The 22,245-nt window shown below is 35.9% G+C and overlaps 1 protein-coding gene across 4 annotated transcripts in view; it reads left to right on the forward strand.

The window, feature by feature from the left end:
* The first annotated feature begins 378 nt into the window (after positions 1 to 378).
* The window catches only part of igf2bp2a (insulin-like growth factor 2 mRNA binding protein 2a), a 53,058-nt gene continuing 31,191 nt past the window's right edge, over positions 379 to 22,245 (forward strand). For 3 of the 4 annotated variants that reach the window (XM_059499803.1, XM_059499804.1, XM_059499806.1), the window contains exons 1-2: positions 379 to 749; positions 1,801 to 1,861. In XM_059499803.1, the coding sequence (XP_059355786.1) occupies positions 575 to 749; positions 1,801 to 1,861 (236 nt within the window). In that variant the 5' untranslated portion in view covers positions 379 to 574. Of the gene's footprint in view, positions 750 to 843; positions 1,179 to 1,800; positions 1,862 to 22,245 lie in introns of those variants that run through there. The other variant, XM_059499805.1, reaches the window with a different exon arrangement.

The following is a 22,245-nucleotide window of genomic DNA, read 5'->3' on the forward strand; positions in this document are numbered from 1 at the left end:
GAAGAAAACGCCCATCAATCCACAACACCCTAAATTCGCCAATCAAGCTGTCAATCACGAATGGAAATGAAAGCTGTTTCCGAAAATGATTTAAATACGCATACATCCGTTTATTAACACAAGCTGAATGGCTGTAAACCTGTTATTACAATATATATAGACTTGAAGAGACATTCTCTCTCTGTAAGTGGATTTAAATGAACTAACCCTTCTGTGTTGCTTACTGAGTCTTATCATTATACTTTATCCAATGATTTATGGTGGCAAATTGAAACCTCAAAAGTGAATTCGTGATATTTAAGAGCGGTTTTATTTAGAGGCGGCGCTTGTTGGCAACAGAGTAACGTAACGACACTTTTTTTCAATCCCAGTAAAAGAGTTTGAGCAGGAACAGAGTTGTGTACATGTAGCAGTGGGTCCGGCTGCATCTGGGGGTGACTGCTGATTTTCAGCACGTTTATTTTTTATTTATTTTTTTTTCTATTTTATTTTCTCATTATTTTCCTTACTTCGATCAATCCATTGCACGCGCGCGCGCCGATATATTTGGACGTACAGATTTTTAGTATAGACCATGAACAAACTCTATGTGGGTAATCTGAGTCCTTTGGTGACCGTGGAGGACCTGAAGCAGCTCTTCGGCGAGAGGAAGCTTCCCGTGACCGACCAGGTCTTGCTTAAATCCGGCTATGCCTTCGTGGACTTCCCCGACCAGAACTGGGCGATTAAAGCCATCGAGACTCTATCCGGTAAGTGCGTTTTTCAACTCGCGCGAAGTCGCGGTTATATATATACCTTGGACTGACACCGTAAATGACTTTCTTGGAAAAGAAAAGAAAAAGTATCGCTCGCGCAACAGCCGCGCGCTGCTCTCGTTCTTCGCAACTGCGCGAATGAACGCCGCGAGCTCAATTACACTCGAGCTCGCTCGCTTCCAACGCGCGATACAAGTTTAATTTATGCTAGAAATCTTTAAATGTACGCTTGTTTTGCCTAGCCGAGGTGCTGAACGGGGGTGATTTCTCAGCCGACGGCCCATAGGAATGTATCGGATGGGTCTGATGCTCGGGTGGCAGGCATAATTATTTTCCAGTTATTTTTTGTCTTGATTTTATTGAAAAGAAGCGAGCGACCTGAGCGAGAAGAAGGCGTCACATGCATGTTCCTATGGTGTCCAGGTATGTTTTTACGAGGTGTCTTAAAGGTGGGTGATGGGGGTCTGGAGGAAAGTGCTAATAAACAGGTAGCTGGGGGGTACGGAGGTGAGATGCCAATTTTTTTTGTGCTGCGCCAGGCCACTCATACACAACAGATGCACAGCACAACACCTCTATATTCTTCTTCCACGCTCGCGAGTCGTTGTGCATGCAACAGAAAAGTACACATCCAAACCTACTTGAAGAAACGGGGCAAATTTAGGCAGGAGTCGTATCCTTTGACCTCCCATTCTTCAAACTCTCCTCAATGCTCGTATGTGGTTAGTGGGAGTGGAAAGCATGGCTGCCCATTCTTCATATCGTATCAGCTCATCAAGCATCTCGCATAATAGGACATGAGGTAAAAATATTACACCTTACATGTAGACACCTTACACGTAGACATGATAAAACTCAATACGTCGACGACGTGCATTTATAAGCACAGACTTGCACGTGTGATTGTATCCCACGTATTTACGTCGCACGCACGGTTGTTTGTTTTATAAACGGGGTAAAAACTCTGAAATTCATAATTAGGAGTGTCTATAATGTACTGGAGGAATGCAATTTTGTGATCATTTGTTTTGTTTCTCGCTTGCAGGGAAAGTTGAATTACATGGGAAAGTGATCGAGGTCGACTACTCTGTTCCTAAAAAATTAAGGTAATAATTTTGCTTTATTTATGCTTTTGCAGTGGAAAGGAGCATGAACTGACATCTGGAAGTTGGCTGTGCAGTGTTTTGTCTTTATGAAGCTGTGATGTGTAGGGAAATTACATTTCCATTTTAGGTTATTTTGTGCATTTGTTCCTCAGGCGTAACCTTAATTTTGAATGCCATGTTCTTCTTGTCAGGTCATTTTATTTGACTTGTATTTTTAATTAATAGATTTCTTGTCAGGGTTAATAAGCACTCATACTGGCACAGTATTATGGCCATGACTCAAAATACGCTGTTTTACCTCAGTTATAAACTGTTAAAGCACTGTCTTCATGTATCAGGCGTAGAAAATAATAATGATTTTGGGAGTTTCTTTACATAATTTATTAGATTTGACCTGATAAATTAAAATAAAATTAAAAAAGCTGTAAGAACACGCCGTGTTTTACATGCAATAGCTCCAGGTAGTAAATGTCAATATGGAAATTAAGTTTTAATCGAAACATATCTGAAACCTGACATTATTCCCCCTTTTTCTTACGCTTGAATTGTACAAGAGCAAGATCATTGTGCATGACCTCATGGCGCATGTTTAGGCCCTTCCGAGGTCCACGTGATTTCCCCTATAGGCCCTGCGTTTGTGTTCCACGGGAGGGCGGCATCGAAATGGCTAGAAAACAACCCACAACCTTGAGATGTAAGGGCTTGTGTAAAATTACATGTACAGACTTACAGTTCATGTCAAAAGCGCTCCTGTTACGGCCTCTCCTTGTCAGACAAGGCGTCACTCGCAACGCTTAAATCGAAAAGTCACCTTGCTATAAAGGTGTAGAAGCGTTGTTTCGTCAAACATGTTAATACTGGTCTCTGGCGCATCAGAGGGTCGCGTGTAACTCGGGGAGCGTGTTGCACAAAGTGCGCAGTCAAGATGGCCAGTCTTTGATTTGGAAGAGTCGGCCATGCTGCTGCTAGAGTCAACCTAACATGACTGAAAGCAGCATGCACGAGCAGAACGCGTGTGTGCAGCTCGTTCTAGAACGTTGAACGCAGTTCCAGAGTGCTTCTAGAATTTTCAGTGTAATCTGAAGCGAGCTGGAGCGGCTCAGGTTACACATGTGCGAGATTTGGATGCATTTCTGTCGTAATATAACCCTCACACACAAGACGCGTATGTGTTAGATATGATACTGCAGTCTCCCATGCCCACATTGTCCGTGATTATAGGTATCTCGGTAATTTTTGACGTCAGTGTAATTTTAGAGTGCATTTTAGTTTATACGTAACATTACTGAGCATTGCTAATATAACGTACATTACGCATGTGACGTGATATTCAGTGGAGCAGCACATAACGTACGTGAAGTTTTGCTGTTGTGATTATTTGTATTAACCTGAGTTAATGTTAACGATATTTAATTGAATCCTTGGTGTATTCTGTGTTTAATATCGAGTGTGTTTAGTAACAGCGGTTTATAGCATTTATATCTAAATTATATATCCATACTGTGTTAAATTACCTTGGAGAAGACCTACTCTTTAAAAATGTAAATAAATTATTGAATCGTTGTCATGTCATTAGCATGTAACACAGCTTTTAAGAAAATGGCATTTAGTTTAAGGCTATGCCATCTTACATATATCTGATTCTTAATTTTTTTTATATATACACTGAGTTGTTGCCTTAATAAATTATAACAGCCTATCAGTTATTTTATTGTTTGGCAGTTGTTTAACACTGGCTTTTTTTCTGTAAGACTTTAGAAATTGATATACATGCTGACATTAAACTCTCGTGATAAACTGGTTTCTTTTAAGAGACGTTATATTATAAATACAAAATTAAAGAGACTGTATTAGCTCACATCAGTTTGAATGTTTATTATGGTATATTGTGCATTTGCTGAACAGACTTTACAATTTACAGAAATAATTAAAAACAAACATGCTTTTTAGGCAGCTGATGTTTTTTGTGATTTGTATTAAGTAGTTATATCATTGCTGTTTTTGATAAATAATATTACATTTAAATATATTTTAATATAGCATCCAATACAATGTAAATAATAATCTAAATGATCAGATTAGAATATGACAAAATAGATACATACATTTTAAACAAGTATTGTTTTTGCCAAATTGGTATATTATTGATGTGTAAGTTATAAACTACTGTTTGATTGTGTCAGAATTTCATGAGAAAAAGTTTTCACCTTGTACCTGAGCATTTACTCAGCTGTCTGAAAAGGAAATATAAATTTTACATAAAATTGTAATAACTCATTCTAATAATATAGCACTTTTGTAACAATTGTTACAATTTATTATTTTCACAGGTTTTCATATAAAATAAATTGTATAACTAATTATTAGTGTGTGAATAAAGAATAATTTCTAAGATAATTATTTAAAAATAAATATTTTATTGCATATCTATTTAGAACAGAAATGTCCCAGTATTTTCATGGAGTTTGTGAAAGTTCTACTGCAGTGGTTTTATGGGTTTGCAAAATGTCTTGAATAGCAGCTGCACTTTCCCTTGTTGAATGTTACTTTTAGATTCTTACATTTTGGCTTACATTAAGCAGTGCTTTACTGAGCAGGATTCTCCCTGTTTTCATGTGATGTTTTATTATGGAGTCCTGTGTGTTTGCAGTAAGGCGATGGAAGCATGAAAAAATATAGTGCAGAGCAGAGCTGCATGTATGTAACAGATGACATTTAATGCTGCGACTAGTTTCAAATGTGCTTCTCTCATTCTTCTAATATATATATTTTTTGTATATAATTATAATAAGTTTAAAATCATTCATTTTCTTGTTCTTGTGAATTTGTTAATTCGTTTCTCAACTACCAGGAGAGGTTTAGAAATATTTTCTAATTTCTTTTGTCATGTCTTGTTGCTGTGCGTATGGGTGGTGGCAAGCCTGATATTTTAATTGTCTAGTTTGTTAGGAACAATTCAGTTTGCTATTGATCTGATAAAATAATTGTTATTTAGCCAAATCCAAACAGTAAAATATGATTTTGAAGCTTGCAGAACAAACATTCATATTTAAATTGTAGTGTATTGAACAGTTATTTATTGCTGACAGAAAATTTGGTTTAATGCAGAACAATAATGCATTTTGTTTTAGGAATTATGATTTATTAATTTTTTTTAATGAAATGAAATTGTTACTGTGTAATTGTTGATCTGTGAGGTTTACTCTATTACAGTCGATCAATTATTTGTTGTGTAAGTATATTCATACTCTGTTGAACATGATAGATTTTACTTTATAATTTGATGTGTGACAGGCAGAATAAACTAGTTACTCCTTTTGCTTTAATTCTCAATAACTCTGCTTATCTGTTTTATAAATGTATCTAAGGGTGTCTGTAAAAAGGATAGATTGTAGATTTGATGGCTAAAAATGATCCACCCAGTTCAAATGATTTTTCTTTATTGGCTCATGAGTTGAATAGATTGAGATAAAGGCTAAGAACAGATCTGTAGCTGGAAAAGTGGGTTATGAAGTTGAACTCTCAATAGAGAACTAGTCACAAAGCCCAGGGGCATTAGGATCTGTTCAGTAATACCCTTTCCCCCATCACAGCTTTATTCAGTGTCACTTATGGCAAACAAAGAAATGACCTATAATGCTCTGTAATACATTCTGGAGTATTTGTGTAAAATCATAAAAGATTGTTGCAGTGACTCAAGACTGTGTATGTTTGATGTACGCTTGAGTGTTTATTTTTTCTGAAAATTATATGGCAGAGGATTTCATGCTAAAAATTCATTTTTTTTCAGATTTGTTATGGCTTACGTGCTTTTATGTTTAAGGCATCAGTTTTTAAGTTATATTTGTTGTCATAAAAACATGAGTAATGTTTAAACTCGGAGCAAATGAAATTCATTGCATTGTCCTCCTTGTTTCACATGATCAAAATGTGTCTAAAGCCATGCTCAAATAGAATATCAAGTGATTTGTTCTCTTTGAAATCACTATTTGTCCATCTTGAGTCTCAATTTGCAGAGGTTTACAACAGGCACTTCAAAATCCCCATATTGGTTTGTCAATGTGATTACCTTGCTAAAGTGATTAGAGATTATCTGTCTTGTCACTCTAGATCTTTAAAACCTAAAAAAGAGATTGCAGACACATATCCAAAGCAAGCTTGGATATGTACCTTCCTTCATCCAATACTGATAATCCATTTCACTCAGATGCGCATCACAGACACAGACACACACACACACACACACACACACACACACACACACACACACACACACACACACACACACACACACACACACACACACACACACTAAAAAAATAAAATACACTTTATGCATAGGTGCTTCTCCCTTCGCTATTGTGAATGTTAATACTCTGTCAGTCAAATGCAGAGGCACAAATAAATCTAATCTACCACATTGCTGCTCTTTTCATGGACACCAGCAAATCTGTTTTACCAGCGCTGAGTGCTTCTTTTATTGAAATGTTAGTGTTACTGTACTTGTTTTTTTTTTTCTGTGTCCTCTATTACCTCGCCTTCCTTGAAATTAAAATACTGTAACGCATAATTCCTCATTTGTTAATCCCTTTATCGCTATAAAGGGAGCAGAGAAAAGACCAGGATTATATCATGAAGAATGTGAGAATGATTGTCATAGAAGCTTTTATGCTGTAATCTCTTGTGAAGCGGCTTTGGCTGCTCTCTTCACAGTATTATCAAGTTTGTTTGTTTATAGACTAGCGGGCTAATGATAATGTTTCTCATTTGTTGAGCGTTATAAAAGAGATGGTCTGTTTTGATTTCTTGTGTCATTGTTGAACCTGTGAACAGGTGTAATGTTGGATTTTTGTCAGTGGAGTGGCAAAGGGGCTGACAGTTAGTGGTTTGTAGCTCATTTGCGAGTTGGCTTATTTGTTGTCATTGTATGTATACCTTAAAAACATTGTCTCTAACTGTTCATATGGTGTCAGGAAGCATATGAAAGGTGGTGGACTATAATCTCAGACTCAGGACTCTGTTCCTGTACGTACAGTAAATCTTCAGATTTAATCTTCAGAGATCTGTCTAGGTGGCTGCATTGAGGAAAAAGTCTTCAGGCTTAACGTGAATGGATGCCATTTCAAAACAAATCTGCAGTCATTTCCTGCTTGTTTGAATTGAGGTTTAAAGTCGGCATGAAGTGAAAATTCTATTCTATTTAATTTCCAAATGCAAATTTTCTTTGTGAATGATTCATCCAAGCGAGAAAAAAAAAACTGACCTTGTAATATTATCAATGTAAGCACAGCATCATAATCTTGTGGATCTCGGATCATCCAATGAAATGACAGACTTCTCTCTGGTGACACGTTTTGATCTTTTGCATTTAGTCAGCTTAAATCTCGGACATTTATTACAACAGAAGCAAGCTTGGATATGTACCATCCTTCATCCAATACTGATAATCCATTTCACTCAGATGCGCATCACACACACACACACACACACACACACACACACACACACACACACACACACACACACACACACACACACACACACACATTTTTCAGAACAAGTTACATCTGATTTGTCCATATCCAAATCTTGCTTAAAATGCTTTAGAATTACATTGAAATGAAAATGTGCTTTTATATTGAGATACTCTATGAGATACACATCCGCAGTAGCCTTGGCTTGAGGGAAGCCAAGCTTTGCAGTAGAGGCTTGTGGGATATCTCAGCTGAGAAGGCTGCTACTGTGGCGTGAACGTTCATATATGGCACAGTGGCACTGCTTTGGGGTTTGTCTTGCTATTGGGTGGGGAAACGGGCAGCTGAGAACCCAGCAGGTGCCACGTCTTGCACTTCGGCTCTGACTGTCTCACTCTGTGATTGAGCCCTAGTGCGTGTGTGTGTGTGTGTGTGCGTGTTGGAGCAGTTGTTAGCCCCCAGAGCTGGTGAGATGGTGTCAGGCTTGGTCAGAACCACTTGTCTCATACAACCTATTCTTCTCCTGACCCTTCGTGGTTGTGTTACTGTGAAGCTTCGTTTGTTGGTCCACTGAAGATGCCTGTCAGTTGAACCCGATGGCATTCATCTTGTCCTTCTGCGCAACTGTCACAAAAAATATGTGTAATATAGAGGAGCTGTAAATATTTCATTGCGGCTGCATCAAGGGCACGCTGCCTCATCTTACAGCGTTCAGAAGAGAATGCACCATACCCTTAAAGGGAGCTTTTCCTCACCCAGCGGTGTTTGCAAATATTATCAGTGCTCCAACTGTTCTGGCAGAACAGAGTCTATACCCAACAGCGATTCCTGCAGAATAACCCTATGGTTACCATGGCAACCAAATAGGAGGGTTTCTTTATTTTTTCATGAGAGGTCAAAGATGGATGAAAGGGATCCTGTATTATACATTGCATTTTGTAAAAGTGCATGTATTTATTTATTTTTTGTCCCAAAGGAAAATTTTATTGCACAGAGGTTGTTCTTTCATGGCTCAGGAAACCCGTGGAGTTCGTTTTATTTAAGTATCAGCTTTGTCTAAGAAGTTGTTTTTAAAACTTTTTAGTAGGAATCAAAACAGGCACAACTGAGACAGTTGTTGGTGAATTATGTAAGAGTACAGACTTTTAGCACATGTTTATTGGTTTGATTCCCATGGAATTCCTGAACTGGTAAAATGTATACCTTGAATGCAATGGAAGTCATTTTGAATAAAAGCACGATCTATATATTTTAAATGTAAATTAAAGGTTAACTGGCAATAATTTTTGTCCACAACTATTAATGTTTGTTTTCTGCATTAAGTAGATTTAAAATTTTTGAATTTAAATACATTTTGGGTGATCTTTTATTTCTTAAAAATATTTAGCTAATTTCTGTTTGAAATATGATTGTCAAATCAGAGATGTATGTTGAAAAAAAATAATTCAAGGTATTCAAAGATAAAATGACTTCACATGATGGTTCCACCACATGACGTTTTAGAGTAATTCAATTTAAACTTTTATAATGGTATCATTTGAATACAAAGAGTACATTTACTTGGCACGTGTGCTTAAAATTATAATTTTCTAAATTTTTATTAACACGGACACTTTTAAATTCATTTTTAAATTGCCCTGAAGTTAATGGGTAGCACAACTCAAATTACTGGCAAACTTGTGAAAAGGTTGTGACGTTATTGACATCTTTTAAAAATACTTTCTTACGATTATACCAGGATCTTTTTTCTCAGAAGAAAAGGGAAAATTGATCTCTAAATTGTTATAATGATTACAATGATTTTTTTCCCTGTGTGATGTTGTATTAATTCTGCGTGTGGCTTTGTTTTATTTGTTATGTTGTATTCTTTTGAAACTTGCTGATTGAATTGTCACTGTCCATCCCTCATAGTCCGTCTGCATCTCTGCATTTGGCATTTAGAGCACAATGTCTCTGGTGTTTGTGGGATCTTCCCCTACGCAACTGTGAAACTTTGTCAGTGGGATTTTTATTCATGAATCCCACTCGTGCACCATCCATTTACATTTTGTCTCTCCATATGTATGATTGAGAGGGCATCAACAACACGTCATCAGAAAGCCCTGCGTGAGTCAGCACCCACCAGCTCTTTGGGCACAACTCTGAGTATTGTTTTGCACTGTTTGATTAGTTATGAATGAAGAGGCAGTCCTTCATGAGTGGACTAGAGAGATGGAGGATCACAGCCATCCACAGGTCTTGAGAACATACTAATGAGGTTTGATGGAATTGTAATAATTTAATTCAGTATTACTGTGAGATGTTTGCCTAATTTGATGTACCTTTGACGGGTGTGGAAATGTTCAAATGGATAGTGTCTTCTCAATTTTAGCAGAAGGTCAAGCTGTAGTTATAGAATGTCAGTTTTTTTTCTATAATGTATTTATGCTGCTGTTAGAAAAAAATATTTTTCCAAAGTGTCTACCTGTAGATTCCAAAGAGTAATGCCTTGAGAAATCTGCCTGTTGGCATTTCCATTCATCTCAGTGGCAGTTGAGTTTGGGGTAGGTAAGAGTTTATTATGTTTTTGAAAGAAGACTCATATTCTCACCAAGGCTGCATTTATTTGATAAAACTTAGTGCTGTCAAATGATTAATCTCATGCAAAATAAAATGTTTTGTTTACGTAATATGTGTGTGTGTGTGTGTGTGTGTGTGTGTGTATTGAGTATATGTCTTATGTAAATATAAATACACACACATGCTAGAGGTGGCACGGTCCAACTTTTTCACAATTTGGTTTGTTTCACGGTTTCGGTACAGTTCTGTATGTGCTATGTTTATGGAAAAACTATACTTTCTAATAAAAAAAAGAAAAAGAATATTCTATCCAACTACAAGCAACAGCACAAATAAATACAATAGAGTAAAGCTACAAACAATAAACAGTGATTTTTTTTTTTTAGGTAGGTCTAGCATAAGTTTTTAGGTACAGAAATTGAATAAATTAATCAAATGTAAAACAGCATTGCATATTGGACTGTATAAATTAACAATTATTCTTTATTAAAGTTGCAAGAGCTTTTTAATCAAGAGTGATTTGTTTGTTGTTGCTGTTTGATTAATATAAAGACTGTAATACATTTTGCATAAAGAAATGCCTTTATGTCATAGCAGGTAGATAAAACTATATTGTAAATAATATTAATTAAAAAAAAAATTATGTGTTAATGACGCATTAATAAGAAGTATGATCTTTGCACACAAAAGTCATCATCATTCGACCATCACCATACAACCTGACATTTTGTACCAGTCAATTTATGTGAAAATTTTGTTTTGAAAAGTGCTGTTTGATCTGATGATGGTTAAATTCTCATTGAGTCACATTGGGATAATCATTAGCTGATGTTGTCCAAATGGCTCTTCTCTCCAAAGGGCTCTTCTCTTGGTTTGCATGTCTGCACTGGCTCTGAGAGTCACTGGCAGAGGGCAGTGTTTCAGAGGTGAAGAACAGTCTACCTACTACAGTGCTGGTGACATATATACAGGCATTATTAGTAAGCCAAAAAGCTCAGTCATGAGGGCTTCTATGCCCTGTGCTGTACTCACAGATAGTCTGTTGTGGGTGTATTTGACAATGGACGAAACGATGTCAGCCACGTCTTTCAGTTACACCGTTTTTCTACAGTGTCTTTGTCACCCGCTTGCAGACTGAAACGCCTCTGCTTCAGCCTTCATTGTGGGAATCAGTCAATGAGTACATTGAATGAAACTCTCCCTGATAAATATTTAGCCTGTTCGACAGACTCTGCAGGCCGGGGACAGAGAAAGAGCCCCTTGAAATAATCATGCTAGTGAGAGGCCATTTGCAATCATTGGAAATAAAACCAAACTGGAATGGATCAGAATACAATTCAATTCTTTGTCTAAAATGTTCTACTCTGAATAATTTAAAAAGGCTTATCATCTTCAATTAGGGGTGGGTGATATAGCCTCAAAATTATATCACGATATTTCAAAAATATTTGCGATAACAATATTTATGACGATATAGAAAAACAAACAAACATGGAAGAAGGTTTTATTGGTGATGGCAGCTAGCAGGCAGCAGCATTTATTAGTGCAAACAAACTGAAGGGCATTTTCAATCCTTTTCCAATGAGCTACTGTCATCGAAGACAGACTACCTAATTTGAAGTGTAAATCTAGTGTCATAAGGTGGCAGCAGCAGCTGTGTGTTCTACTTGAAGCAGTGCGATCGGTGTACAGGGCCGAAGCTGGGGTTCATGTCTTTTTGAGCTTTTATTTTTAACTGCCAAGGTTTATTAGTTCGTTCAGGCGCTGGAGGAAGCAAAGAATAGCTTGTTTTGGTGTTTGCACGGCTCTCCGTGTGCGCACTGAACTTGGCACGCGAACTCTCTGTTGAGTTTTTCCGCGTCTTCTGTTTGAATGCTTTGAACTGTTTTAATATTGCATAGCTTGTCAATTAATTTGGATTAACTGCACAGCCCTACTCTGAATCGGCAGACTTGATGGAAAATTGGATAATTCCAGTCCCTAACCATTCGATTGGTGCATCTCTAGTTTTAATAAATTGTGTTATTATTTTGATAAGTACATTCTACTGTACCGCTACTGAACTTTCAGAGCAGCTCTGAAGATGAAGGTCATGTGGAGTGGAGTGTCTGTATACACTGATGTAGGATTTACTTTGAAACAATTTTTACTCAGAAAGTACTAATAAACTGTATAATTATTTATGAATTTAAAGCAGGTAACACAGAATTAAAGTAGAAAGTAGAATTGAAGCAGAAAGATCAAAAATTTGACCAAATTATGCTAAATGGCCTGTCAAAATATACATGTGATTGGTTGAGTTCTGATATGATGCTTTGAACACAACAAACCCAGCATGTTAAAGATAAAGAGCTTGTGTCTTTTTCAAGTATGCTAGATTTAGGGCTATTACATATGCTAGTGGTATATATAGGCTACAGTACAGACCAAAAGTTTGGACACACCTTCTCATTCAAAGAGTTTTCTTTATTTTCATGACTATGAAAATTGTAGAGTCACACTGAAGGCATCAATGGCTATTTGACCAAGAAGGAGAGTGATGGGGTTTTTGTTTTTAACCCATGTTACGGTGCAGTTTAACCCATGTTATTAATTGTAATATATTTTATTATCTTCTATTTTTATATAAACCACGACAGTAATAAACAGAAATAAATAAAATTATTGTAAATGAGATATAAGTTGGTGGACTTAACCACGAGCTGACTGTGTTGTGAAAAATGACAGAACATTTGCGCACTTATATTTTTCTGCAACAAACATTCAGGCGATCAACAAAGAATGACCCTGATAAAAACAAAACACACTTTCCAAAGCTTGATAATATTGCAGAGAAAACTTTTATTTTTGAATGTTTCATACACATAGAAAATATATTTTTACATTTCACCTGGTATGCAATAATACTTTAAATAATGACCATTGCTGCTCATTCATTAAAATAAATTAATTCACCGCACTTTGACGTAATTGATTGCATTTCCTTGAACTTGCATCTGCGTCCTTTTTAATTTGATCTGTCACATTACATAACACTTGAGCCATTGAGTGTTTAAGATGAACATGAAATCTAAGGAACCAAAAATGGTAGCCACAAACCGTGACAAAGCATTCATTTCAAATTCCCCTGTACTGACTTGTGGCTCAGCTGACAAGTTCATTAAGTGATTCATTCAGAATTTATTGGATCATGTTGTTGACTCAGTCCCCTGTGGAAAAATAACATGTGGACTTAAGCGGTGGCCTTGGACAGACCAAAGACGTGAATTTGTTGAAACTCAAATCTAAAAAGACATTTACGTCCATTTGACCCATCTGGTCCTTCATTAAAGTCTCTCTTTCTCTCTTTTGAGAGTGCAAACAGTGCTAACTGTCTCAGCGATATTGTTCCCTAACAGACATGTTGCTAGGATACAAAATGACTTCAGTTAGCACTGAGTTTCAGTGCTTTGAAAATGACCACGGCAAACTTACTGAAAGCATATTTAGAAATGCAATATTTGCCGACTTCTATCACGTCTTGCTTATTTGAGAGCAAGACGTTTGTTTGTCATTTCCTGTGAATGTAAGACGGCAAACCACTCAGGTTCTGCTCGGCACTCACTTTTATGTGACGGTTCAAATCTTTCCACACTTGAAGCAACTTAATCTTTTCCAAAATGACATAATATTTTTGTGGCTAATCTGACAATGAGATTTGATGCCTGTAAAGATTTCCAGAGGTATTCACAAGTCTGAATCAAGCATGAGGACTTTAAACTGGAGTCTGAGTTAGCCTAAATCTGAAGTCTCTTGTGGTCTCAAGACTCCATTTATTTGATTTATATTTGGTTTTTAAAAATTAGATTTACAAAAATGGCATTATATTGTCAAAAGTGTGTTATTGTAAATGTACCCATTAAGGGATAGTTCATCCTGTCATCATTTACTCAACCTCACGTGTGACTTTCATTATTCGTTTTACAAAAGAAACCATGTAAATATGTAAAATTGAAAAAAAGATTAAAAAAAAGCTTTGACACCTAAATCTTAAAAAAAGAGATATAATTCAAAGTTTTAAGATTGTAATCTAAATGTTGATGTATTATTTTTACGTTATTTTTTTAATTAATGTTGCAGTTATAAACTGATGATTACTTGTTATTTATTACTTGTACTGAAAATGCACTATATAACTGGAAAACTACAATAACTGAAATTTTATTTTAAGTTTCATGCTCAAATGAAGATGCCAAAAGAAGCCTGTTTAAATTCTAGAATATTCAAGTGAAAATGAAAGTAAAACTCAGAGCAGACTGTTTGAATAGCAGTTGGTGCTGCCATATGGTGCTATGATAAATCCAGTTATGCATGTGTAATTTGGGTAATTATCTTACTGTAAAGTGTAGGTACATCTTCATTAGTTTAGTCTAAAAATCGAAGGATTTTGAACAGTGTCCCTCCTAAAGGTGAAAAAGTTGTTTTACCGTGGATGACCGTTATTGCTCCTTTTGTTAAATGTAGAGACATAAATGTCCTTGCTTGTTTCTATATATATATATATATATATATATATATATATATATATATATATATATATATATATATATATATAACATTTTTTTTTTGCTATGAACATGAAGATGTGTGATGCTTTTCACAGGCTGAAGTTTGTGAATCAGTGTTTCAGTGATAATCTACTGTCTGAAGTTGCTGGAATATGTGCTAAACATGAGAGCTAACATGTTGAACATTAGTGGTAAGCTTGATATTTTTATCAGGTATCAGGTTTTTATTTGCTAGGCCTTTCGTTTTGTTGCTTTATTCCATAAATATCCATTTGTTGCTTTCACTTATTGAGTATGCTTTACTGAACATAGCACTTTTCATAGCAATCTCAGATTCAGCCCTATGGGACGTTCTTCAAAGCTTGTTGTGACTAAATGGAGCGGAGTGTAGTGAAGGGTCAGTTGCTGTTCATAAATAAATGTAGGCAGGCATACAGTATGTTAATGTACTGTAGTTCTTGCATCATAATACTTGCAGTCTTAATGATCTGCTTTTACAGCATAATTTCCATAAGCTGGTAGAGCTTTGCATTGTAAACATATGAGTATTTGTTTGTTGCGGGACTAGGTCTTTTCTGTAACATCTCATGATGCTGGACAGTACTTGTCTTCCTTTTGCAGACTGTCAGACTGCTATATGGTATTCAGACAGAGAGATTTATATTTTGAATTCGAAGGCCTATAACTCTCTGTGCACTGGTGGATTGTGATGGACATCACTTTATGAAGTGGAGAAACTTGTCTCAGTGTGCCAGCGCAGGCTCAGAAAAAACCACAAGCTTGCCAAGGGCAGTTCATGCTATCATCAGCCCGTTGACTGCGCCAACTGGGTTTCAGATGAGCTGCAGTCTCTCTCACACATCCCTGTTTTGTCAACACTAACATTTTAAAATGCCTTCTACAACTTTCTTTGCTGTTTTTGCATGTCTTGTTTAGGGCTGCAGCTATCGAATATTTTAGTAATCGAGTATTCTACCAAAAAGTCCATCGATTAATTGAGTAATCGGATAAAATGTGTTTTTGCTTAATTAAAGTGCAATATTAATTATGCAAGAGAAAATAAGACTCCTGGGTCTCTTAAAATTAACAACTAAGTTTTTTTAGAATTTATTTTTTTATTTTTTAAATGCATAGAATGCATACATCAAAAATAAACATTTAATTATTAACCATTGTTTCTCGGTCTGTACTTGTACTGTGAACAATGACAATAAAGTTGACAGATAAATTAAGTGCATTTAAGTGCCATTCAGTTGGGGTTTTAAATAAAGCATTTTCTGAGATGCACATTAAACATTAAACACATAAAACATTAATTTAATTAATCTTTTAATTATTGAAAATTAAGCAAACTTAACTTTTTGGTAAACAAAGGGGATTCACTATTACAAATAAAACATGGAAGAAATGTGTGATTAAACCTTAAAAACCTTTTTTTAGTAGTAGGCTATGTACATTCTGCTGAACAATAGTAATACATATCTGGCAAGTACTTGTTTTTAAACTAAACAGGACTTTTATTTTGACGGGTTTACGTACCTTTACAGTTCTGTGTATGTGATGTGATGCTAGTTTTACTCAAATCAAACGGTCAAATCCTCATCAAGTGACTGTCAGTGCAGTTCTGGAGAATTTGTTCATGTGTTCACGTCCTTATTTAGTGAGACAGCAGATGCTGAAATTACCGCGAGCGTCACGCACACTTCCGTGTGTGTGATAAAGGAAGATGCGCTTCTGCTCCATTCCTTAACAGAGACACGCAGAACATGCTGGATTCATATTTAAATAGACTGTCCCGGCTTAATATTTACAGATATTAGTCCATATCGTGATTTGATGTAAGTGCAATGACCTATTTTGGATTCATTCATTCCAAATTTTGTAATCGAGTTACTTGAGGAATCGTTTCAGCCCAAGTCTTGTTAAAATACTGTTGGTGTTCTCAGTTGCTCAGTTTGGTTCTGCTCCTCTGCTGTTGGCCTTTTGATTAGACCTGCACAAATAATCAAACAAATAATTCAATAATTACATATTGAGAAAGCCTTGACTATATTTTATCATCAACAGGTCTGCATTAATATTTTCTGTCAGCCGTGTGTTTGTTTTTTTGTAAAATCACAGAAATATCTGCTATTATCATTCTTTTTTTGTAAATACAAATAATCACAATTACAAATTCAGGGAAAATACTCGGATCAACATGTTGTCAGTATATTTGCTCTATATCAAATTAGAAGCTTCTGAGTCAGATGATTTTGTACTATACGACAGATGTGGAATGTATTAACGAATGTGGTATATGATTAATTGAATATGTTGCACTTCTGAGTAGCATAAGATTTTGTTGTTTCACTTCTCATCCCCATGATGCATGTTTCTCAGTATTATTTATACTGACAATCCCAATGAAACAGGCTACATATTCCTGAAGAAAAATAAAAGCATTTTCTAAGCAGTAAGAGCCTAAGGCACTGGATAACGCATTAAATGAGGTAACTCAATCTCATTTCAAGTTTTTACTCGTTACATGAAGTCACATAAAGTATGACAAGAAGTGATTTAGGATTTTCCACAGACCTGATTAATTCAAGACTGCTTCCTTTTGCTGATACTGAAGAGACAAAACTGTCAAAACTGGCAGTTCACTTTGAAAAGTACTAATATGGTCACTTTAGGTATGAATATTCTTTTAAAGTAATATTATGTACCTTTTAGGGGTAGATAAAGCATAAAGATGTAACTTTTAGCTTTTGTAGAGTGACGAATTTGTCCTTTTTTTCTGAGAGTGTAGGGCAGGCAATGTAACATGATTAGTGATACAGTTGTTATTGTCAGAGCTTGAAGTACCATATTTTTGTGAATATGCACTTAGTTGAAGCTATTTTTTGGTTAGCCGGTCCAAAACCACTGTAAAACCACCCAATAGGAAGGTCTGACCAGCTAAGTCCAGCAAATCCACTTAGGCTTGTTTAATAAGGTTGTCTTCAGCAGTGATGGAAATAAACAATGAATTGACTTCAAAAGTCTTTTGTTTTTGACAATAATGTATTACTATTGAATGATGTTCAATTAGAGGCTTTTCTCAGCAAATATTATATGCTGTTGTATTAACTGACATGCATATTAACAGACACATTGTGTAATTAGTTCAACTAAAACATTAGAATTATTTTCGAGCTGTAATTTAGATAGACATTAATCATTTCATGTTATTGAAGGGACAACTCTATTAGCTTTTTTAGCAGTGAGGATGCCTCATGTAAACACTCCTTCCTGTCTCAACCATTAATATCCTGGAGCAAAGTGGCCAAGCTTCTTACCAGAAGAACTCTTTGTGTTCTCTAATGGGGCCGCTATTTAGAGCAGGGATTTCTCAAACAGGAGAACAAACAGATCATGGTTACCGGTGGAAAATGAAAGCACAAATAACTGATAAATACTTGCAGATTCGTGTTGCCAAGGTTTTTGTATGTGTGTGACTGACCCATAAAATGGAGCAGTACTGGAAACAGCTGGCAGACTTTACCTTTATTTACCTAACAACAACTCTGCTGCACCATGCTTTGAAAGCAAACTCCCAACACGCTGATTACTTAATGCATCAGTGCACTAACAATGCCTTCCTCCAAAACCTGTGATCTCTTCAGCTAAACATTTAAGCAAACAGTGAACACAGTGTACCTGCAGGGTACAGTGTGCTGTAGTAATTTCTGTCTTGCTTTCCTGGCTCCATGCTGGATTTCATGTAAATGTCTACAGTGCTTTTATAGAGCGATGTGTAGATTTTTTTTATTATTAGAGAGCAGGGTGGCCGATGGACAATATAATGCCAATATATAAGATATCACACTATTTAATTTAAAGAGATTAAATAATGCATGCATAATGATTTCTGAAATGAAATTTATTTATTATTTTCATTTTATTATTTACTAGTTCTATGTACTATAGTAATTAGAAAAAAATATATATTTTTTTATAATTAGTTTGCACTTTATTTTCCAATTCTCGCAATTTATAAACCTTAACTATTACTTTTGTCTTGATAAACTGCTGATTTACTTCTAGTTAGTAAGGTAGTTGTTAAGTTTAGGTATAAGGTAGGATTAGGGATGAAGAACATGGTCATGCTGAATTGAATATGTGCTTTATAAGCTCTAATAAAGCCAAAATATTAATTCTAGACATACTAATAAGCAACTTGTCAATAGTGAGAAATGGTCCCTATATTAAATTATCACGATTGATTCTTTTAGCTTTTTGTGACTAGTGTTAATTATATGAAATGATAATTAATTTAGTTTAAATATAACTTAAAGTTTTGTCATTTTAAGTGTCAGTTTTGTGAATTTGAAAACTGTGACCAATCGCTCTGACCGTACTCTTGCCACTGGTTTGCCTCTTCTGTCTCTCATTGGAAGATAGTGTAGTGCTCTCTGATAGGCTGTGCCAGTCAGTGGGTGGGGCTTGCTCAGGGTGCTGCTGTGTGATCTGTGTGTGAGTGTGTGAGTGAGCTGCAGTGCAGCTGCTCGAGTTGTAGTTACGCCTGCAGCAGTAAGCACTGTGTTGTAAAATGAAGTTAACAACATAATCTTGTATGCACTCTGTAAAGCAGTAGCAAGAGTGTCTGCACTGGACTAAAATGTTCATCTTATATGTCTGCATTTGTATTTACTGCAAAGATTAACTGTTGTGAAATACATTGTCATTGACTGTCAGAAATCTGTCTCACTTCTTTTATGGTTTAGTGTATGTGTATATTATGGGAGATGTATTATTAGTATTAATATTAATAACTTCTGCATCCTCCTGCAGGGTAAACACATACTTACTGTATAGAAACACTAATTACCTAGTCATTGGTTACTGCTGTTACTGGCTTCACAAAATATTAATTTATTTCAACGTTGACTGTCAGTATTGCCTGCAGGGAGGACTTTCAACGGGTGAGATGAGAATGGTTAGGGGAGACAAAGTGCCTGAAGTTGTTTAACAGAGTACATTTAAAATAGTGTTTTGGTTAATCTATAAATATTTAAACATTCAAAAATAAAATATTTCTGTAAGAAGTAGTTTCAGATTACTGTAGGGCAGAAAACGTGATGACCAAATTTTATGTCAGTTATCCTGCAGCTTAACTGAAAATATGAAACTTTTTTTCTCACTTTTTTTTTTGTTGTATAACATTACATTTCATGGAGGGGATTTGTGAAAAGTACATTTTCAAAAATGGTCTTTATTTAAAAATGAAAATTATGTAATTATCATTTATTCACCCTTATGTTGTCATGACTTCATGCAGCTGACCTGAGTAAATCTTGACAATTAAAATTTTTAGGACATTTGGGATTGAGATTTTTTAACTAATCTGTATCAACGCTATCCTAAGCCTGATCTCATTTTACTCCTTTATTTTAGCTGTCATGCTGGTGTCGTGCAATAGGTGGTGGTGTGCACCTTCCAGTAAGTTTGCCAACCGCTATTAAAAAAGACGCTCAAATGTGCGTGCATGATGCGACAGAACCAGTGAGGTCTGTTCTAGAGCCTCACATGTTATCAAGCTTCTGTGAAACAAAATTAATGCGCACTTTTAAACAATTCACGATTGTTAGGGGCTGTGCCGAACACGGTATTAAACGTACAGTATGGGATTTTTGGCCACCAGGGGTCACTCAATCAAAATAATAACATAAGACGTACATTGATGACGTCGGGAAAGAGCGTAGGCTCATGGGAGTTATTGTTCATTGGAACACGCGCTCTGTCGCTCCCCACATTCCTCACTCATTTTAACTGAGGCCGGCGACACACTGGATGCGTGGCGCAAGCGTCTCAGCTGCGTGGCGTGTCAGTTTTTAATTCGGCTCCCATGTTAATAGGTTAGAGCTTGCAGACTGCCTGCTTGAGACGTGTGTGCGGAAAACACGTGCATGCTAGAAATAGAACGACGCCTATTTTTCACGCGACACGCGCACGTGTTGGAAGCGTTTCCAGGCAAAATATAATAGGAAAATATGTTTATATGTAATTTTGTACACAAATACATATAAATTCATGACATTTTGATGTTTGAAAGTCTATAGGTTGACATAAATTCAGATATAAATGTAATTAAAAAAATAAATAAATAATTAACGATTTTCAAATTTTGCACCTGTCAAACATAGTCTATTTTGCCGTCAATACTGTTGATGGTTTCCTTTATCAGTAGGCTTTATATTTATGCTCAACATGAAGTATAGATGTTGTTGTCATGAAGACAAGAGCCTGGTCTGTCAGCGGTCTCCCTCTATGTCACCTACAGCAGCAGCAGCGCGCCACGCTTCTGGCACGCAGCAGAGACGCCGGTCTTAGTATTTTGACAATCACGTATTTTCGAACGGAGAGATATATGAATTATCAGACCCCTATCAAACCAATATTCCATCTAGCTAGTAGTAATATATGTTAAAAAAACACGGTTGCCTTTCGTTAATAATTATAATTACGTTTATACTATGATATCGAACAAGATAGTGAACTTCATTTGAAGCTACTTTATCCAGCTAGATATAGAACAAATGTAGATTTACATTATACTCTACATGAGAGCTAGTCCGTCTGCGTTTTACACAAGACATCAAAGTTTCACAAAATATACGGATAGATATAGTTAGCTGAATGGATGCATACCTGTTTATTAGAATGCAAGCATCTCTCTGTAGTTTCAGCTTGTCACGAAGCTCTCTCTATCTTGGAAATTAACCTCCAATATTTACCCGTGTCTTGTTGCTTCTCTTGTCCCAAAACCTTCTCGGGTCATTTATTTCACCCATACGTTTGCGCTTCACAGAACGTGCAGGCAAAGCATAATCATGATCCATAACTAAGTTATTGATTGAGGTATAAATACGAATATAAACAATATAAATATAAAATATAATAGTCTCGATCAAGGCTAGCTACTACTTTTTCTTCTTCGTCTCGTCTTTGCTTCTGTTCACCTTTGTATTTGGCGGTTCCGCAGGAAGTTAGATAAACTAGAGGGGTCAAAGTTTATATGACGCCATAGACGGGCGACAAAACGGAAATAAAGAAACGTGCCGTGTCTTCTAATTAAACTATAATTTTCTCCGGATTTGAAAGTTCGTGGAAACTGTCAGGATAATGTAAGTACACAACTAAAAAATATATATAACATAGATATAGTGATATCTGCTATTTTTAAAGCAGAAAAATTACATATTGCGCCTTTAAGATGCGACAGATTGCTGGGGGTAAAGGGGGGGATCACAATGCACCGTCTATCAGCCCAACCCTAATTCTGACATCGTGAGCATCATGCTTTCTAAACTTATCTATTTTTCTTCTTTATGTTGCAGTTACCGTATTTTCCGGACTATAAGTCACACTTTTTTTCATAGTTTGGCTGGTCCTACGACTTATAGTCAGGTGCGACTTATTTATCAAAATTAATTTTACATGAACTTATAGTCCGAAAAATACGGTATTCTGATTATTATACATATAAAATACAAGAAGATTATATAAGTAGTAACTCATTCATAATTGTGACCACAAAGCTTGTTTACAATGTTTACCATTGCAGTGATTACATCTACCAATGTCTACGATTACTCTAGTAATATTAAATTGCATAGCATAATTAATTTGCTAGACCAATCTAATCAACTCGAAATCAGATTGCACTGCATCATAAAAGGGGTGAATGACATTGAATCACATCGGCAGCTGGTTCAAATGTATCTTTAATGTAGCGTATCATTGGGTATACATAGAGATGCCTATCACATCGGCCTCAGTT

Source organism: Carassius carassius, chromosome 19 (genome assembly GCF_963082965.1).
Source record: "Carassius carassius chromosome 19, fCarCar2.1, whole genome shotgun sequence".
Lineage (NCBI taxonomy): Eukaryota > Metazoa > Chordata > Actinopteri > Cypriniformes > Cyprinidae > Carassius > Carassius carassius.